The 21,542-nt window shown below is 40.3% G+C and overlaps 1 protein-coding gene across 10 annotated transcripts in view; it reads right to left on the bottom strand.

Moving 5' to 3' along the window:
- Positions 1 to 21,542, bottom strand: part of NRXN3 (neurexin 3) — a 1,829,483-nt gene that overhangs the window by 1,208,092 nt on the left and 599,849 nt on the right. For all 10 annotated transcript variants that reach the window (XM_027775177.1, XM_006157103.3, XM_006157094.3 and 7 more), the window contains exon 8: positions 18,605 to 18,988. In XM_027775177.1, coding sequence (XP_027630978.1) covers positions 18,605 to 18,988 — 384 coding nt within the window. The remainder of the gene's footprint in view (positions 1 to 18,604; positions 18,989 to 21,542) is intronic.

The following is a 21,542-nucleotide window of genomic DNA, read 5'->3' as shown; positions in this document are numbered from 1 at the left end:
GAGAGTGGTTTATTGAGTAGCATTTTATGAAGACAGGATAACAGTCCTCCCAAAGTCAAGATTCATTATATCAATTGCTCCATCAAAGCCCCCAGGAACACCACTCTATAGTGAAAAGAAACAAAATGGTCAAATATGTTCTTCACATAGGAAAGAAACCCAAAGTGTTTTAAAGGGATCACCGACAAGAGAAGAAGAAAGGTGAAAGTAAGGTGAGAAAGAAATGAGAGGTTTGAAGGGAGAGAGAAAAAAACAGAAGAAAATGGACAAGGAATTAATTCTGTTCAGCACCATCCAGAGGACACATACCCTGACATTGCACCACCATCAATCTCCATTTATATAAAGCCCAAGAGGTGAACCCAACCTTAGGCAGAGGGGCTCTTTGGCAGCAGCTAAGTAATTTCCTCAGGTAGGAATTGATATCCAGTGCCCTGCTCTGCATTCCCCAGTTATATTTGAGCCACCTGGTTTTACAATCACTGTTCCCTGCCAAGACCCTTTCTCATTTATCATAACTCACAAGGAGATGGCTTCCACGCTAGACAATGTGCTTACAAAGGCCGTAGGGGACTGTTCTTCCCTTCTACCAGATGCCTCTTATCTGGGTAGCTGCTAGGCACCAGCAACCTTGCAGATTTTGGCAGCCCACATTTTACAACAGCCCCAGGTCAATCATTCTGAATGAACTCAGGTCAATTCACCCCTCTAGGAAGAAAGAACCCATTAAAAGATAAATATTATTGCTTCATCAAGACTAAAAGATTAGTAGGGCAGGAAGAAGGGAGTGTGTATATTTGATCAGGGAGAAATAAGAAGAAAGAGGATAAAGAAGAAAGATGGCAAAAGGTAAGAGGGATGGAAGAAGAATAAAGTAATTATGAATAGAAGTGAGAAAAGGAATCACTCACAGAGAGCTCCTCTCACCAGGGAGAGATGCAAGGTTACCTCACTGTTTCCAATGGTAGCTTGCTCCTTCTATCCGAGTTTCATTCTTTCCATGCCTGCCCATCTGTTCACTTTAAGCATCACTGAATCCTGCTTTTCCACTGCTAATATTGGGTTACAGGAATAGCTGCCTCAGGGCCAACAGGCTGGGGACCGGCCTATTAAGGGAGCCCTATGCATGATTCTTCCCTAGGCACTTCCCCTCTTCTGCCCACCAGAAAATCCTAACCTGGTGGGAGTGCAGGCTGGGGTCGGATGTCTAGCAGGCACTCAGGTTCTCCAAGTTTTTCAGATAATAAACAAGAATTTTAACTTAAGTATAGTAAATATTAGCACTAGTCTCATTCACTTATGGCATTCACTAATCCTTTTTTTTAAAGATTTTTGCCATAGGGTACTTGCACTCACCAAAGGGAGACAGAGAGAAAGGGAGAAATCACCCCCTGGGGAGATGGTCACACTGCAATTCCTTCTCCATTTTCCTCTCAGGATTTTGGACATACACAAACACACACACACACAAACACACACACACACACACACACACACACACACACACACACACCTGGTGTGTTTTTGAAGCTACCAGGACTCGCACTGTGGAGTCGGCCATGTGTGTTCCAGTACCTTAACCATCATGCCATCTGCTGGCCCTCACTTATCCTTTTACTTTTTCCTCTCTACTATCACAGATATGGTTCTCTTTCTATCCTTGGCATTGAGGATACATACTTGATGGTTCATGGTCCAGAGAAGACAGACAGTGAAACAAAAATTAGATAGGTCCAGGGTATGGGCTGGAGAGTTTATGCACATGTATGTGATACACCTGACTATTGAAGTATGTATGAGCTGGGTTTCTGATAGTCAGTAAATTGTGATGGGGCAAAGTCTGTCTTCCTGGTCCCAAGTTGCACCCATTTCATACTTTTTTGAACTGGCCCTAGGAAACCTTACAGTTCTTCACATAACTGAGAGTGTGGGCAAGAAGATGTGGAAAGTCTTGATTGCTTTCCTAAGCCCTGAATTTACTCCAAATGGACAGCTTTCCTCTCTGTTCGTCTCTCATATTCACTTTTGGGAAGTCCTAAGCAGAGAATATACAGAATTGGAAGATTGACCAAGAAGGCCATCTCAATTTCTCACAGCTCCTCTTACCTTTTCAAAGTAACTGGTTCCACCTACAAGGCCTCCAATCTCAAAAAAAAAAAAAAGGCAAACATCACAGGAAATCTGAGAGACTGTGACAGCTGTAGAAAATGCTACCTCCACTATTCACAACTTTGTGATGGTGGCAAGTTATTAAATCTATCTACTCCCAGGTTTAATTATCTAAAAATATGACTGCTAGTACAAACTTTACAAGTTTGTCTTAAAAATTAAGTGAGAGAATAACACTCCCTGTATACTGAACACTTATCAAGTTATAGGCATAGTGCTAATATTTTTACATAATTATATAAGTCTTACCACAACCCAAAATAATTTCTTTCATAAAGTATAAAACTTAAGATGAGAGGGGTTAAAAACACACCCAAGATCACATAGTAATGAGCATGGAACTGGGATTCAAATCAAGTTCTGTCTGACTCCAAGACCTGTGCATCTTAAAAAGCAAATTATTCCCAGCACATAGTAATTACTCCATAAATGTAAATTTCCTTTTTGCACCCCATTAAGTGTAAATTTCTGTGGCTTTGATGCCCTCAGGAGAGCCCCACACTCCGTTCCAAGTTGCTTTCAGTGGTTTCTTTCTTTCTGGAGATGATCAAGAATCTGCATATTCAGACCACTTCTTTAAACGTCTCTTTTTAAACAGATGTGTTGATAACTTAAAGTTTGGGTAATGAGATTTTCCAGGCCATAAGTTGCTAACTGGGAATTAATTGCCTAGCTTATTTGCAATAAATAAAGAGACTATTACATGTAAAAGATCACAAAAACTCACTGAGCTTGTGTGGCAGGATTCTGAACTGTGCTGTGAGAGCATCTCACTATCAGCCATGCAAGAAGACCAGCCCAAAGGCACAAAGCTAAGGTACCTCCAGACTTCACTTAAAGATGAAGAGTTCTGGTCTAGGGTTCAAAATACTGACATATATGTCTCTCATGTATCATTTACCGCCTGTGTGACTTGGGTACATTATAGAACTACTCTGAACCTTAGTTCTTTCCTTGTAAATTATCAGCACTGGAATAGCTAACTTCTAAGGCCATGACTAGCTCTATCATTCATTGATTCTTTACAGCTGATACTTGGCAAATCATGATTTCCTTGTCTAGTGATACCCTGAGATCTTCCTATGATCAAAAGTAAATTTAAGTTCAGGCTCTGTGGTAAAACCAGCAGCACGCTGGACTGTGGAGCTGGAAGCCACACGCAGTCTGAGACCTCGCCTGAAAACGTGTCAGATACACATGTGCATGGCCAAGATCCTAGCAGGCTGGGGGACTGGAAGAAGGAGACTGTGGTGTAACTGAGCCCTGTATAGTAAATCTCTTTCTTTTTGTCTCTCCCACAGCCACATGTACTCTATCATGAACAGAAATCAATTGATTAATTAATTAATTTAGCATAGCTTTTGAAACATGTGATTTAATAACACTAAATCTAGGTATTTTGAGAAATAGGATAAAACAGTAAATGTGATTCTGCCTATTATGGGCCCAAGACATTTCTTCAGGGTAAGAAATTGACGAAAGAAATTACCCTCCCATAAATTTACCTGTGAAGGCTACTGGCCACATAGATCAATAGACCATATACATTACAACTTCTGATTATCTTATCATAATAATGTCCCCACTGCTAGGATGGGCATGAACTGCTTCACAAAGGTCCCTGGTACTGGAAGCCACTTTTCTATTTGGTGAATGCACACTTACTTCAACTTTTAATGATTTCTGGATCATAAAGGAACTCAAAGTCACAACAGGTTGAATAAATTTGTGATATTAATCTTGAGAATGACTGACAACTCAGTGGAAAAATGATTATCCCTTTAAATAATGGGAGGTCTACTGTAGATGAGGGTTTGAGGTTAATTTATTTAACCTCAATGTCCACAATGTAGTAAATACCTAATAAATGTTTGTTGAGTGAAAAATATCCCATTTGGCTCCCAAGGCCCAAAGAAAGATATTAGGAGAATAGAGACTTCAGTTCATGGTAAAAGAGAGCCTAAGACCATGTAGTACTATCCAATAATAGAACATATATTTCATGCAGAGGTAAGATCCCTTATCACTGGAAACAGTAGAACACATTGATCACAAAAGAGTTGTCTCAGAAGACCCAGAAAATTACCTTAACCATGTTCTAGTTGGGTGACCTTGGGAAGTTACCTTGAGATAATTAACCTTTTCTTGACCTCAAGTTCTCAGATATAAACTAAGAATGAAAATAGTACCTATTTTACATAGCTTTCACACTGATTAATGAACTTAGCACTGTTAAATATTTAATATAGCATTTGAAGACAAGGTAAATATCTCTATAGAGTCCATATAGCAATTTAAGAATTTTGTCAAGGAGGAATGTATGCATCAGATACTGAGTTAGAATCGAAAACCTCAGAAGTCCTTTATGAGTTAGAATCAAAAGCCTCAGAAGTACTTTCCAACTTGTAAATATAAATCTATAAATGCTGATGAGGGTCCACCCTCCCACCCTCCATAAGTGTTCTTGTCACTTGTATATCTAATAAGACAGCTAGTTATCTATCTTTTCTTTTTCTATTCTAATCACAACTTCGGTTTTGTGAATTTCCATAGGAGGCTCTATCTTTCAGTGATTGAAGATGCTGGGCTTCTTGTGAAAGAAGTTTTATTATAAACTGGGAGCAAAAAGAGCCGAGACAGCTGGTCAGAGACTAGGTCCTTTTGAGCAACAGCCTGCTACCACAGGAATGGTGACATTAAGTGTTGGCCACTGTTTTCAGACTTAAGAAAGGATGTCTTCAGGGGTGAGAAGAATTCAACTAAACAAACATCAGAGCAGTTATCTGTCCTTTACAACATCACTGATGGAGATAAAGAATGTGCCAGTCTTAGCTGGGGTTAGTATGTGGCCCTGGGCGACTATATGCAAACAATATTCAAATACCAGTGGGCCACAGCAGGAAGTTTCAGACATGAGGCCTGCAGAGAAGATTAAAATCTGAAAGGCACAGGGCTTTCTTTCCCTGGGGGAATGAAGAGGGAGCGAGCTAATCTCACAGATTTCATAAGGTTTCTGATTTACTGGTCTCTCAAAAGGCTCTGTTGGGGTTTGTCATTTTGATGAGAATGTCTTGCTGTAAAGGTTAAACATGCTAAGAAGCATGAAATGATCTTCTCCAAGAATGACTGCATCTACTTGCCAGGGAAATAGCTGTCTGATGGCCCACAGAAGGGGGCTCCTCGAAAGCCATTCATATCCAGGGTTTCAGGCCCTAAATCCCAGATGCACTTATCACTCCAAAACCCCTCTCTGTCAGCATAGGTTTATCTGTTGTTCATGAAGCAAGATGGGAAGGATGATAAAAGACAAGGAAGAGGGGCCAGCAGATAGCGTGATGGTTAAAGGCTGGACTCCCACATTGCAGAACACAGTTTTTAAAGAATTATTTTATTTAACTTTATTTGTTTGCTTGTTTATTTATTTATTTAAATTTTACCAGAGATGGACAGAGTCGGAGTGGGAGGGAGTGAGAAAGCAAGCTGCCAGGTCCCAGACACAAACTGTGGTTGGCCATGTGGGAGTCTAGTGCCTTTAATCACCTTGCCATTTGCTGGCCCCAGCCAACTACAGTTTGAGTCCTGTACCTGGAGCCTTGAAAATCACACTGGGTGCATGAGTATGCATGCCCAAAATCCAACGATGAGAACAGAGGAGAAAGGATTGCAGTGTGGCCATACCTCTAGGGAGTGATTTCTCACTTTCCCTCTCTATGTCTCTTTCTGTCTCTGTCTGTCTCTGGAGAATGTACACGCCCTATGGAAAAAACCTTAAAGAAAGAGAGGAAAGTGTATATGTCTCATTCCTTCATATTTTTTCTCTCTTAAATAGTTGCCAACATTTCAAACAAAACTTACCTATAAAAACAAATTACTAGAGATTGGCCAATGCCTGAGCTATAATGCCATGAGCCTACTGCTTTGTAGGTCAAAGAGACAAAGAAAGTATATCTTCAGAAAATATGCATGGCTACTATTCGTAGTATATATTTGTATATTTGTATATATTTCTTTGAAAAATCTGATTACAAGGGAACCAAAAGGAGGGGCTAAGAACATTGTATTTTATTCTTTGGGTCACTCATTTCCTGTTTGGAAACCTTAGTTTCCTAATCTAAAATTGGGAATGGGGATGACTTTCCTAGATAATTTTTGAGCATTTGTCCCACAAGCAAGGTAAATAATTCTATGACCCTCTATACTCTGCCTGATTTTCTTTGGGTCAATCCAGGTTTGCATTGGGAGTTTAGGGCTTCTATTAATGAACACTACATCATGTGTGCTGTTTCTTTCAATAATCCCAGGTTGGATTAAAATAGAACCCATGATAAATAGAGTAACTTCATAGAAACTAGAGGGAAACCATACACATGAACCCTTTGTGCATGCACGCATGCAAACACACACACGCAAACACACACACACACACACACACACACACACACACACTCTTCAGTATTGGATGAGAAACCAGAAAAGGGAGAAATTCAACACATGATTTCCCTCTAAGAAAACAACATTTTAAATTCAAACTTGGTTACTTTGACAAGAAAAAGAAAAATACACTATGATTCTTTTTTTCTTTTTTCACCAAATACACACCAAATTCTGGTTGAGATCATCAGAGTCACCACAGACCCATATTAACACAATACCTCAAAATCTAGGATTACAGCAGAGTCACGTGTTGATTATAAACCCAAACCATCAGAAGACTGCAGTTTGACGTACAGAGAAAGCATGCTTTGGTGTGCTCTGCTAGGGCTCAACCTTCTCAATTCTAAGCTCTAAGTTCTATAACATGCCAAAACATAGAAATCAGATCCATGTCATTTCCATACCATAAGAAAAAAAAAATAGAATAAAATCACCAGCCAGAGAATTTTTTCCTCTTAAATTGCTGAATTCCACATTCAGAAAAGGGGCATAGTCTCTTTATTATCTATGAGTACATTATGCTTCAACTCTGTAACGAAGCCTCCCAATAAGACAACAAAATAGTCACTGCCAATATTCTCAGTAGCAGGTATAGAAACTGAAGCATAGAGAGAGGGCAGGCCACATGTGTTCAGAGTGGGACCAAACATTGTTGGTTTGCTCTCAGCTAATTCCCTAAGGACTCACATGCCTGCTGAGTCCTCCCAACTGAACTAACTGAACTAATGTCAATACGAACTGAACTACTACATGTTAAATCTGTTGGCCTTCTGAGTCCCATACCCAACCCATCCTCTGCCTGAGTGGTCTGACTTTGTTACCCCTTTCCTAAGTATGGCATGCCTCTTGAAAAGCCCAAACCTGTTAGAGGAACAAACACGATGTTTCACAGCTGGCCCTGTCATCCCTATAGCCACATTTTCTAAAATGTCCCCTCAAATTCCTTTTCCTCACTTTCCAAGCTTTATATTCCATGCATATGGAACTTACTATTCACGGAAGTCACCTTTGCCTAACTGTTCCTTCTACCTGGAATAGGTTGTTCCCTTGCCTAATCTGCCAGAGTGATTCTGCTCCTTCACCAAAGCTTGGCTCTGATGTCACCCAACCTGTGGTACCTTCCATATTTCTTCCTGTGTGTATCTACCACCCTCCTCAAATATCAGAGCAGATTAAATATTTATGAGGAGAATGACAAGTAATGCCTTTGTATCTGGAGTGCTCAACACAGCCCTTGGCACACAGCACTGGATAGGTACTTCAGAATGAACTGGACCCTTAATTTCTTCATCTAGAAAATGAGGAAAATATGAATCCTGCAGAGTGGATATATGACGGTTAAATGGCCCAGTGTATACTAAATCCCAACATAAAGCAGGCACATAATTTCTGTCGATTACCAGTAGGTCTCTTAATTTTTCTTTTTCCTTCATCCAAAGTGGAGCAAAGAAGGATTTATCTATCTATGAAAAGAAACATGAAGCCAGGGATGCTAGAAAAGTCTGCAATGATCCCCCTGTGGTGTGTTTCAAGCACTTGTTTCTCATAATTTAGCAGCATCTCAATTTAATGCATTATAATGGGCAGATGTCTGCTGGCAGTTAAGCTGCTTTTAGCAAACGCAGTAATAAAGATACAGAGCAGCAATGCAAATGGGCATTTGACAGCGCCACAGCCGGCAGCAGGTATGCCATGGTTCATAAGCAGCTGTCATGCACTGCATCAAAATGCTGACCCTCACGTTCTCAGCAAGAATGTAGATGTAGGTGTAGATTTTTATAAGATCTCCAAAGTCCTCAGCCTGTCCTTTTGAGACCCCCAAGAGCTGGAAGAGAAAACAAAAGATGCTGAATCTGAGGATTGCTACGTTTGTCACAAGAGATACATCTGTATGACTTTAACATCAATAGTTAAGAAAAATAAGGACACTTTGATTGATGTCAATGAGTATTTCTCAAGAAGCTCTTTTCTCAATATGTATCATTATCCATCAAAAGGGAGTAAACAATGAACCAAAAAGAGGACAATGTTTTAATGCTATTAAGAAATCCAAAGTTCTATTCATTAATTCATCAATTAAAAGTTATTTATCAAGCACCTGAAGTATACTCAGTACATCAAAGTATGCGTTTTCTTAGATGAATGAATCACAGAGGTGAAACTGCAGTGCAGTGTGATATAACTAACCCGGCATCCTAACTCAGACAGTTCCGCAGATTGCAAGGAACAAAGATACATTCCTGTCCTGCCCTTCACTCACCTTTCTCCCTCTACTTGGGATAGGGAAGATATTGCCAAGCTGATGACATTTGAAAATCACTGAGTTTTAGAGTTGAAAGTGCCCTGAGAGAGTATGAAACCCAATTACTTCATTTTAATTTTTTGGAACAGAGAGGCCAGAGATCCAAATAACTATTTCAAGGTCACACATCTAAATAGAGGACCTGGATATCCTTGGGGTATGCAGGCAAGCAATAAGGCAGAGACCTTCCTCAATGGCATTAGGACCAGTGAACTCAACTACCATTATTATATTTGACCTTGGAAGCCAGGACTTCTGATGTTCCCACATTAGTGAGTCAGCCTGAGCTGACTGCAGTGGTTTCAGAAGCAGTTTTAAATTGGCATATCATTTTAACCATGTCTTGCCGTTTTTTTTTGTTTTTTTTTTTTTTTAAGAGAGAGATTTTTGCTTATAGGATCCATGTGTTCACCACAGAGAGAGACATAGAGACAGAAAGTGAGAAATTAGCTCTCAGGGAGGATGGCCACACCACAATCCTTTCTTCATTCTTCTCTCAGGATGTTTGGCATACACACACATGTGCCCAACATGAGTTTAAGTCACTGGGTCCAGGACTCGAACTGTAGTTGACTACATGGGAGTCCAGTGACATCACCAGTGCACCACCATCTGCTGGTCTCTATCTTGCTTTCTAGTTGTTACCTCTTTCATGTGATCTTTTTTCCCTCTATCATTGTGCTAGGTAGGTTGTATTATAGTTTGCAAATTACTTTTCCAATTTGAGCTCAAGGAGGACAGAAAAAAAATATCTAAGAATTTGTGTCCTTATGACTTAGGTCACCAAAACCAATAGAAAGAACTAAATAACTGTCGCTGGGATATTTATGTTAATGTTGAAATTCATCCCCGAGAAGCTTCATACCATCATTTCCTACTGATTTTTCTTTAAAAAACCATTGAGACTATAGCTACTAAAAGCAGGGATATGCTGAAAAAGAGATGTTGAGATTTTAATAATTTAACTTTAATGTTTGAAGAAAAGCACAGAATGAATTTGGATTTTAAATAGTCATATGCTACATCTATCTAGTCATCCAAAGAAGACAGTGAGGGTTTTTGAACCTATGATAACAGTAGTGCAGAGGGAGACAGTAGACAGATGCAAGGTGAGTTTAGATGAGGACTTGACAGGACATGCTGAGATTGACTGAATGTCATTAGAGAAAAATCAAAGAAAATACACAAGGACCATGGTTATGCCACTTACTGGGGTGGGAACACTGAAAGTAGTCTGGTACAGGGAAGAGGAACAAAGATTCCTGTTTTTCAATGATATTACTAAGATGCCTATCAGAAAATAATAGTAATAAATTAAAAAAAAACTTTCTTTTCTCTCTCTAAAAAAAGAAGATGCCTATCAGATACCCAAGTACAGATGTCAAATGAGCCATGAGGGATATAGGAGTCTTGAATTTCAGGGAAAGTTCCATGCTAGAGATACCAACATAGAAGTCACTGACATATAGATGACCTTTGAAACCACAGCAACATATAGGGCACCAAGGGGAGTTAGCAGACTAAGAAGTGATCAAGAACAGAGCCCTGGAGCCGTCCAACAGTTATTAACAACATAAGACACGTACATCTCAGTGCTATAAACTGGGAGAACAAAGTCGTTAATATACCGGTTTTCCCTCAATGATCTTAGAATCTAAATTTATACACACACACACATATACACACAAGTATATACATATACATATATATAAATTATATGTAATGTATATAATATAAACTATATAATATGCATCATTTATAGAATATAAATGTTATAAATATATATATATATATATATATATGTATGTATGTAAACACACATACATACATATGAAAAAGACAATTCAGGACTGGCCCCATCATCTAGTGGTTAAGGGAGCTGATCCCATATTGAACACTGCAGTTTGAATTCTAACCCTGGTGGCTTGAAAAAACACACTGGGTGCTATGCATGTGTGCTCCAAATTCTTACAGGACAGAAAAATGAAGGGAATATAATCCGATCATGTGCCAGTGAGGAATACTTTCTTTACCAGTCTCTTCTCACTCTCTGGTGAGCACACACACCCTCTGGAAATGAAGAAGGAAGAAAAGGCTGCTAATGTCATGGATAAGGAGTCGATCGTTCTCCAGCTATTGCAAGTGAAAGTGATTCCAATTCCTCACCTGCCCAAATGAGGATGAGGTACAGGTAACACATCAATGGTATCTATAAACCCTGCTATTTCCTGATATCATGATGTCCATGTACCATATATGTGGTTTCCAATGACAATCTAGCCTCCTCTAGGAGTGGTGCTTCACTCTTCCTGGGTGGAATCTGCTACTGCCAGGAGGGAGCTAAAAGGAAAGCCCCCCAGGTGTCAGGGAGAGCCACTGGTGCTGGCACTCATTTCCTATTGGAATGATAGTCATTTGACACAACTAGAAATATCTGTATTCTTGGTTTCCAGATGGTATATACGGAACCCCGGGGGCCAGCAAGAAGACCAGACTTGATCCCTCCACATTTTTCTTTCTACTAGTTAATATTCTCAAAAGCGTCCAATTTCTATAATCCCAGAAAATCCTTTTTTTTTTTTTTTGGAAAGGTTTTTGCTATAGGGCACATGCCCTCGCCAGACAGACAGAGACAGAAAGCGAGAAATCACCCCCCCCCCAGAGGGGATGGCCATGCCGCAGTCCCTTCTCCTCCATTCTCCTCTCGGGATCTTGGGCACGCACGCACATGCACCTGGCGTGAGTTTAAGCCACCAGGTCCAGGATGCGAACCGCAGTCAACTACATGGGCGTCCAGCAACATAGCCATTACACTAACTGCTGGTCCCCAGAAAATACTTTTTTTTAAGAGAGAGATTTATGCTAAAGGGTATGTGTGCTTGCTGGAGAGATAGAGAGATAGAAAGCAAGAAATCACCCCCCATGCCACAGTCTCTTCTCTTCCATTCTCCTCTCAGGATTTTGGGCACACACTCACATGTACCAGGTGTGAGGCTTATATTGCTGGGTCCACGACTTGAACCGCAGTTGACTACATGGGAGTCCAGTAATGTAACCATTTGTCATCTGCTTGTCCCAAAATATTTTATTTTACCAGACTGTGGCAGTAGCCAAAAATAAAAGCAGAAAGAAAAACTGTGAAGTAGTTTCATTCATATGTTTATAACAGAATGTGGCCTTATGGGTCACAGTTCCTTGACCTTAACCATGAAAGGTTACTAAGGTAATAGTTAAGTAAGATTTTATATTTATATGTGTGAGCACTCACACAAAGAATATAAAACAAGAAAAGATACTGTAGATTGTAATATAGTATTAGGTGGTAACATAGGACAGAATTTTCATCTGTAGCACGATTACAACTCTTTACAAGAAAGTAAAATTCTCATGTATAACTGGGGAAAGACTAGACAAAACTACACCAAAGTAAATAGTGGTTGTGTGTGGTTTTATTTATTTATTTATTTATTTGGAGAGGTTTTTGCTATAGAGCGCATGTGCTCGCCAGACAGACAAAGAGAGACATAGAGACAGAAAGTGAGAAATCACCCCCCAGAGGAGATGGTCACGCCACAATCCCTTCTCCTCCATTCTCCTCTCGGGATCTTGGGTACGTACGCACATGCACCTGGCATGAGTTTTAAGCCACCGGGTCCGGGATGCGAACCACGGTCGACTGTGGGAGTCCAGCGACATAGCCATTATGCTAACTGCTGGTTCCCAATAATGGTTGTGTTTGACCATTAGATTTTTTTTTCATATTCCTGATACCTTTCTGTACTTTTCAAATTTTATTTATTATATATATGTAATTATTTTACAGTATTTTTTTTAGCTGTAAAAGCTTTACACCTTAAAGGAATCACAGTAGTCTACAATCTTTGCTGTGGCTTCCAGTGCCGATTCAGCTGATTGCCTAGACTTCAAGGCAGGAAAGCATTTGAACATAAGAGAATTCAGGTTAAAAAAAGAATCTAAGGCACCATTCATGCTGAAAAATATCCAAACTGTTCCACTGCACAGGTATTTCCTAGGAGATTCAGATCTCTCAACTCTTTCCAAAGAAGAACTTGAAAAGCTGACCTCCCTTTGATCTCTTACAGAGTATCTGGCCTACCGCAAATGCTTGCCCAGAACAAGTAAGACACCCCTGAATGGGGAGAAAGCTAAAGCCTCTAGGTAGGATACCATGTCAAGGGCATAGGGTGTGACAGAGACTACAGGGTGTGACTGAGATTTTCCTCATTAAATGGTGGGCCCACTCTCTTTAAAAAGTACTCTAAATTAGAGACACTATCACTCTATGTACAATATGCCAGCCATAATGTCTAACGATTAAAATCTATTTTCTTATTCAACCTCTTAATCTTAGAAAGTGGGTAGGATGGTTCCAGCTCACAAATTTTTCCTTGCAAGGAATCACTCCAACAGGTACACATGAGTGACCTCTCGTGTCTACTTTACTACCTTTGCCTACCTGGACAGAGTTGACTATTGGAGAAAGAGACAGATGGACACAACTATACCAATTAAGTTCTCCTTTTGAAAAATAAATTATGAATGGAAAAATTAAGAACCTGGATATCAGAGGAACTGAACCAGAGCTGCTCTACTTCCTTTTCTAAGACACAACTACGAAGATTTTCATTTGATCAATACCTTCCCAGATAATCATCTAGTGAATCTACTTCCTTAACTCTATCAACCAGAGTCAGTTCTGTACCTTGCAGCCAAAAGAACTGAAGCCTGATCAGTCTCCTGTCTTACAGATAAGAAAACTGAGACATTAGAAGAATTAAGCACCTGCTGTACATCATCCCACTAGTAAGTAATAGAACTGATGCAGGAATCAAGGTCATTCTGATTCCAAAATCCATGCCATCAGCCATGAGGTGCCATGCTTCTAAGCACTATTTTTCTTGACATAGGGATGAACTTATGCAAAGCCCTGTTTTCTTGATAAATAAATAGCTTACTTTCGGAAAAAGCCATCCAGAGAAGAGGACAGAATCTGAAGTGTCCTCCAATGTTAACTCAATGGTTCATAAATAAATCAAGTCTTTAGCTTGGCCTTACTAAGACTTGACTCTCACCAATTGAACTAAATAGTGTGGCATCTTCTTGCCAGTGTCATTCCAGGTCAAGTGCTCATAGGAAGAACTCCAGAACAGATTGAAGACAAGCTAGATTATTTCCTTTGCTCGACATACTTTACGGATGGCAGGTAATCTCCCAATAGATTAATGCATTTCAACCAAAGTGATTAGAATTAAGTAGCTAAAACAGAACTTTGCTATTTAGGTCATAAGGACATGTCCCACATCACTTAAAATAGAAAAACAAAAATAACCAAAATTGGGATACAGACATCTATATTTTCTTAGAGCATCAGATTATGCTGAAAAAAAATCTATATATTACATCGAGCCAATTTTCAAATGTTAAGATGACCAACTCCTTAACTTAAGGTTAATTCTTCCAGAAAAAAAAATAGAGATAATAGCAATGAATGACCAAGTTGATGTTGTTATGATGGGTTGAGCCATATTCTTTAATCTAAAGGAATCATGGTCCTATATAAAGGGAATGCCAAACACTTCCTTCACCACTCTTCTGAAGTGCCTATAATGAATACTGAGTATCAGAGGTAGAAAGGGACCATTGTTAGTCAAGAATAGAAGACAAGAAAATCTAAGAACTCTTGAATTCCTTTCTCTTGACCATTGCTCTCCCACACAGACATATCCACTATAACCTGTTTACCCTATTGTTCCCCTATAGACATCTGGCATAACATCTACCATAAACATTTCCCATATTTCCCTTTGCTTCACTGGGAGGACCACATGCTCCTTGATCAAAAATAGAGGTTGTGTCAGGTTGTTTTTTGTTTTTGCATTTCCAGCATCAAACATAGTGCCTGTAACATACTAGGCCTTAATAAATGCTATCATGGCTACAAAAAAAATGAAAAGATATTCAGAAGAATCTCTACTGAGGAATCAGTTTCAATAAAGGAAAACAATGTCAAGGGGAAGTTCTATTTTCTTTGCTAGCAGAGTCAAGTCCTATCATCTTTACACTCCACTGATTCATTCTGAACAGTGTGTCAGGAACAATGCAGGGGCAAAAAACAATTAGTGGGGGAACAAAACAATCAGTTGAACCGTCTGGGATTTGAGCAATATATAGATCAAATGTCTTAAATATGCTAAGCTCCTTCTCATTTGGCCAGAATAGATGACTCTTGGCTGCACAGTACCAAGAATAATTGTCCCTCATATATCCCCAATCAGCTGCCTTTTAATGACTAGTCAGAAGTGATGATGTAAAAAGTGCAATGACATTCATTGTACTTGGCAAATTTTGGACCAAATCCCATTGATTTGCCCTTGGGATAGGTGAGCTCAGAGACACCTTGCACAGCTAGCTACAGTCACTGCTGCCTACTTCCACAATCACAAGGCCCTAGAGTTCTAAGAGACCTAAGAGGAGGAAGTGAGATATCTGGAGTGACCTTTGGTTCTTACACTGCTTTCATAGACAACAGAAGATCCGCAACACCCTGGCTTACTCAAAATTGTCTTATGCATCTCAGGGGTCAATTGACCTTTCTATCTTCCCAAAGCAACACTGGGATAGGCTGCCCTACAAAGATTTTTGGAGACAGTTCAGGTATTTGACAGACTGACCAGCCCCACATGGCCTATTTCTGTTCCAGATGGCTGCCTCCTCAGCTTAGCTCATGCTTTGATGGTAGCTACTTTGAAAATTCAGTGAATCAGAATTTAAATTTCCTAAGCTTCAAGAAAGCTCTCTTTTTCTCCTTTGCTTCAATGTCCTGTGTCCTGTTTATGGTCTCACTGTAGGAAAATTTTCAGTTCTCTAGAAATATACTTTAGTAGTGCAATTGACTTCATTTAAACCATGAAGGATCCTTTTTGAAAGCACCTCCTCATTGGTCATTGAACCCCTATTCCAGATCTGGTTCAGGATTCCTCCTCATCACTAGACTTCTGATACCTGGACAATTTCTGACCACTGTTGATGTTTATGGAAGAGACCTTGCAGATCTTTCCTTAAAATGTTCTTCCCTTCTCTGAACCTCCACATTGTTCTCCTCCTGTTTCATCATTAGAGCCCATGCACCTCCCTTGTGTAGATGTCAACACCTTAGATAAGTAAATAATAAGCTTCCTGAGGGTAGGCACCATGTCTACTATAGATGCAGAACTCTAAATCTATTCTCTTGGCAAAAACTTGATGACTGTGTAAATTACTTTGTTCTGTAAAGTAGTGGCTGACAACCCATAGACAGACAGTTTGAGTCTGTGTGTTTGGCATGTAAAAAATTGAGCAAGCTGCAGTCTTATAAACTGAAATCTCCTTTTTTCTTTTTTAAGAGATTTTTGCCATAGGGCACATGTCCCAGCTAGAGAGCAAGACAGATAGTGAGAAGGAAAGTGAGAAATCACCCACCATAGGGGATGACCACATTGCAATCCCTTCTCCTCCATTTTCCTCCTAGGATCTTGAACATGCACACGCACGCATACACACACACGCACCCAGCATGAGTTTAAAGCCAATAGGTCCAGGACTTGAACCATGGTCAATCATGTGGGAGTCCAATGATGTAACCACTAGGCCATCTGCTGGTCTCCTTGATGTTATCTCTTTGCACGTGTTTAATCTCTGCTCTTTGTACAAGCAGCAAATTAAGCATAAATGGCATGAGCTAAAATAGTGAATAGAGGGCCAACAGGTGTGGTGGTTTAAGGCAGCTGGATCCTATATTGCTGATTGAACCACACAGTCCTAACCCAGTGACTTGAAAAACTTGCCAGTTATGTGTGCATACATGCCCAAAATCCTGAGAGGAGAATGGAAGAGAAGGGACTTCGGTGTGGCCATCACCCCTCCAGGGTGATTTCTCACTTGCCCTCCCTCCCTCTCTCTCTCTCCTGTGACCACACATGCCCTATGGCCTAAATCTTTAAAAAAAAAAAACCTATGGCCTTTTAAAAAAAAAAAAAAAAAAAAGTGAGTGGAAAGAGGCTCCTTCCAGTAAACTGACATGTTCTGGAGCTTTAGCCTGACCTGACCAACTAGCTCTCATAACCTTTCTCCTCCTCATTTCATTCTGGACTTTATTCAAAAAAATAACAAAGGATCCAGTTCATTCTGGACTTTGTTCAGATCCTCTACTCTGCCATGGTCTTGCACATCTGTTCCTTGGCCCATGCTATCCTTCCTGTCTAGGCAACACGCCTTCCACTTCTTTTCCAGGTGTAGCAGATATGCAGAGTGAGCATGGGGGCAAAGCTGCAGATGCTTTGGTTCAACATCCACCTGACTCTATAGCAAACTCCTGTGCAGTGCTTTATTGGGGGAATTGTATTCTGGTACTTGGCCTACCCAATACTACACCAAGCAAGCAAACTCCCACTCAAATTTCAAGTCTTAAATTAAGTATTTCTTCTTCTGTTCCCTGAATCCCTACAGTATGTTAGGTTTCTTTGCAAGTGCCTTTCAAATTTCTCTGTATCTTCCCTTTAATGATAATGACAATAATTATAACTATAACTGTCAATAATGTTTGTTAAATGCTTACCACATTTCAGTAACCCATTAACTCAATTATAATCAATATCTTGCAAGGTAGGTGCCTGATTATTTTCATTTTACATATGAAGAAATCAAGTCTCAAAGATACTGATTGTCTTGATATTCACATCACTCCATGCGGATCAGATTTCTAGCCTTGTCTTGCCCCAGAGTTCATATTTCTAGCCAATATATATCACACTGCCTCTCATAAAACTCACCATGTTTGTAATAAGTTATTTAATGGCTTGATATTCCACTAGGCAGCAAGGCCCGTAAGCATAGAAATGAATCTGTCTTATTCAACATTGTATGAGGGAAATCTTCAAAAAATTCTCCAGAAATGTGTATTATGAAAAAAAATGCATGGACGTCAAGTATTTTGCTCCAAAATAAACATGTACTTTAATTCCACTTTTTACATTAATATTTTGACGTATTCTCATATTTCTGAGACCAGCAGATGGTGTAATGGTTACATTGCTGGACTCCCATGTAGTCAGCTGTAGCTTAAGTCCTGGATTTAGCAGCTTAAAACTCACATGGGCTGCGTGTGTGTGCATGCCCCAAATCCTGAGAGGAAAATGGAGAAGAGATTGTGGTATGGCCATCCCCCCCCCGGGGAGGAGGTGTCTTGCTTTCTGTCTCTCCCTCTGTCTCACTGGCAAGCACATGTGCCCTATAGCAAAAATCTGTCTAAAAAGGTAATAAAAATAAAATATTCCCTTAATTTTGAGAGCCAAACTAGGAACTAGCTTATATAAAAGTAACAATAAAGAAGCATGAGTTGAATGTATGAAATGGCCCTCCAGTAATTCCACATGAAAATTACTCACTCTCTTTAAATAGGAGACACGTAATCAAAAAAGCTTCATGATGATTATATTTATCCTAAAGTCTTTTTTACTAACACCCAAACCTAACCAAACAAATCCAAGTATTCAGAACCAGAAGGGGAGTGACCTGAAAATCAGAAACTTTTTTTTAGAAGAAAGTACAGGCAAACACAAAAGCCAGGGCTGTTCCAGGATGCCACTGCAATACTTCACCTCCACCCAGACCCTAGCAGGTCACCCACGCAGGCCCACTCACCCCTCTCACAGGTTCTTCCCCAGTATCCGGTGCCGGTGCAGTCACAGATGAAGCGGTTCCAGCCGTCCTTGCACACGGCATTGTTCTTGCAGGGGTAGCTGTCACACTGCTTGGCGCTCATCCGCGAACAGGAGGACTTGACGCCGGCAGCGTTCTGCATCTCCGCCAGCTGTCGGATGTTCTTGCTACGCCCGTCAATGAACAGGTCACGGATGCAGCCCACGTAGCCGTAGTTGAGCATGGCGGTCCAGAGCTCGGTGGGGAGGATGAGGCCAGCGCGGTTCTCCGGCAGCCCGCCCAAGTACATGTCACCCTCCAAGTCCAGGATTTCGCTCTCCCCACTGGCTGTGAAGGGTGTGCGCCTGCTGTTCACTGATATGGTACCTGGGGGGGAGAATGGACACAACGTCAACTAAAAGTGCTGTGCATCTCAGGTGAAGCTGCCAGTGCCAGTTGATTAGCCAATTGAAAGGAGCCCAGTAGGTGAGTTCTGAGACCAGTGTAGCCTGGCCGGGAGAGAACAATGTAAACAAGGGAGTGAAATGCTGTGAGTCGGTAGCAGAGACAGCTGTGTGGTTTGATTGCAAACTCCGCCAGATAAGATGCCTTGTCCACAAGAGGACTCAGGAAAATCACAGTGGCCTAATGCTTAGTCAACCTTTTTCCTACCTAGAAAACTAGCTTGAGAGGGAGCATACCACACAGACTGTGAGCAGTACAACTCCTGTCTGGGTTTAAATTTCCAGGACTACTATGTACAAGCTGCACAACCTTGAAGAAGTGACTTGGCCTCCCTGTGCTTCAGTTTCCTCATCTGTAAATAGAAAAATAATTGTCCACACCTCACAGGTCGGTATAAGGACCAATTGAGTTAATATGTGTAAAGGGCTTCATACAGTACATGGGGCAAAATAAGGGCTCTGGAATGGTCCACTGGAGTCTTCTTCATTGGCTCACCATCCCTCAAAGGGTGGGCCATCCTCTTCTGTCTCTCCTTCCATGCATTGGCATCCTCTAACCTGGGTGTTAACCACCTTGGGCATTGCTTTTGATAAATTGCAACTGGAACATGTTTATTTCTTTTACATAGATGAACACCTAATCTTCATCTGCTGTAGTTGTAGGCATGGAGATGAGCCTGATAGGCATTATTTCTCTCATTGAGCTGGTATTCAAGAGCAGAGAAACAGAAAATAAATAACATCGTAAGAGCAATTAGATTACGGCAGAGTAAAATGGGTGTTGTGATAGCGAACCATGTGTTCTGCTCTAAAGTCTGTAGTCAGTGAAGGCCTCTCTAGGTGAAGGTTGAGGAGGATCCAGTAAGGCAAAGTCCATAGGAAAATGCATGACAAGCAGGCAGAATGGTACTTATAAAGGCCCTGAGGTAGGAAGGAGTGTGGCTAGAGTGAAGGAGGCAAGAAAGAGTGAGCAGTAGACAAGGTCAGAGAGACAGGCAGATCCAGGCAGGGGCTGGTCTATGTGCATCAGCAAATGAGATTATAGAACATGCAGCCCTAGACCCTGACCTTTGAATTCAGGAATAGATACTCTAATCCTAAATGGCTTTATGACCCTAGGCCAGTCCTAAACCACTTCATAGCAGTTTCTTACACTGTAAAATCAAGAAAATGAGCTAGGCAATATCTAAACACCCTGCCAGAAATTGTAAATATATAATATATATATATATTCTTGAGGTTGTTTATTGGTACCAAGATACCTGGGTTGTACCAACCATCAGTCAGCCTTCACTTCTGTCTGAGTCTCAATTCCCTCAGCTATGAAGGTTATAACCTGAAGGGCTGAGAAGAGCAACTGAGATCGAGAATGTGAAGTACTCTCTAAATTATAGCCACCATGGGAATAGAGGAATAGAAAGGACATTAAGAGGCCACCAGAGTGGGAGGGGGGATGGGTTAAGCTAACAATCTTCTTCCTCTACTCTCCCCTAGAAGTTTCCTCCTCAAGAAATATGCTTTCTTTGCTGTTTTTTCAATGTTTCAAAACTCTATATAACAACACTAATGTTTTGGCCAATGGTTTAGGTACTTATGTGCATGTTTGGGCTTGTGCTTCAAAACAATATTGCCAAGTAGGAGTTATTCCATTTTACAAATAAGGAAGTTGAAGCTTATTTCTGTATCTTCTCTCTGGAATAGTTTCTCCTCTTTACCTTCCATATGTCCACAGGACTAATCTGATTGCCAACTAAAGGAGGAACATCTCTTGCCAAGTAAGGGCACTACTAGAATTGATTTCAGTGTTGAAGACTTACATAGATCCTGAAGAAAATTGTCCTATTACTCTGTTACCACAATGGTTTTGAATGTGCTTATCAAGTTTGTTTCTTTCGTTTACCTTTATATATATATATATATATATATATATATATATATATTATCTAGTTTCTTTCGTTCCACATTATACGTGTGAGATTTATCTGTTTCCCTGCAGCTAGCTGTCATTTTTATTCATTTTTATTGCTTTTATGGTGCTCCACATGATATACCACAATTTATTTGTCCATTCTACTGTGGCTGGCCACTTGGTTTGTTTCCAGATGGAGCAAGTATGAGCAGTGCTGCTCTGAACATTCTTATGTCTTTCGGTACGTGGGCACACATTTCTTCTGGACACATGCCTCGGAGTGGAATTACTGAGTAGTAGACTGCATTATCTTCCACTTTAGTAAACAACGCCAAGCTGCTCTCTGAAGTATTAGTCCTCATTTACACGCCCACTAGCAATGTACCAGTTTCCATAGCTCTAAATCCTCAGCTAAACTTGGTGTTGTCTTACTCATTTTCACCTTAAAAGTACATGTGTATTTTAATTTGCTTTCCCATGACTACTAATTGAGAGTCTTTCACATGTGTTTGGACATTTGGGTATCTTTTTTTTTTTTTTTTTTTTTTTTTAAAAAATCTCTTTTTTT

This window comes from Tupaia chinensis, unplaced genomic scaffold, assembly GCF_000334495.1.
Source record: "Tupaia chinensis unplaced genomic scaffold, TupChi_1.0 Scaffold000528_1, whole genome shotgun sequence".
NCBI lineage: Eukaryota > Metazoa > Chordata > Mammalia > Scandentia > Tupaiidae > Tupaia > Tupaia belangeri.
Note: the sequence above shows the minus strand (reverse complement) of the source record. Positions and strands in the feature narration are given on the sequence as shown.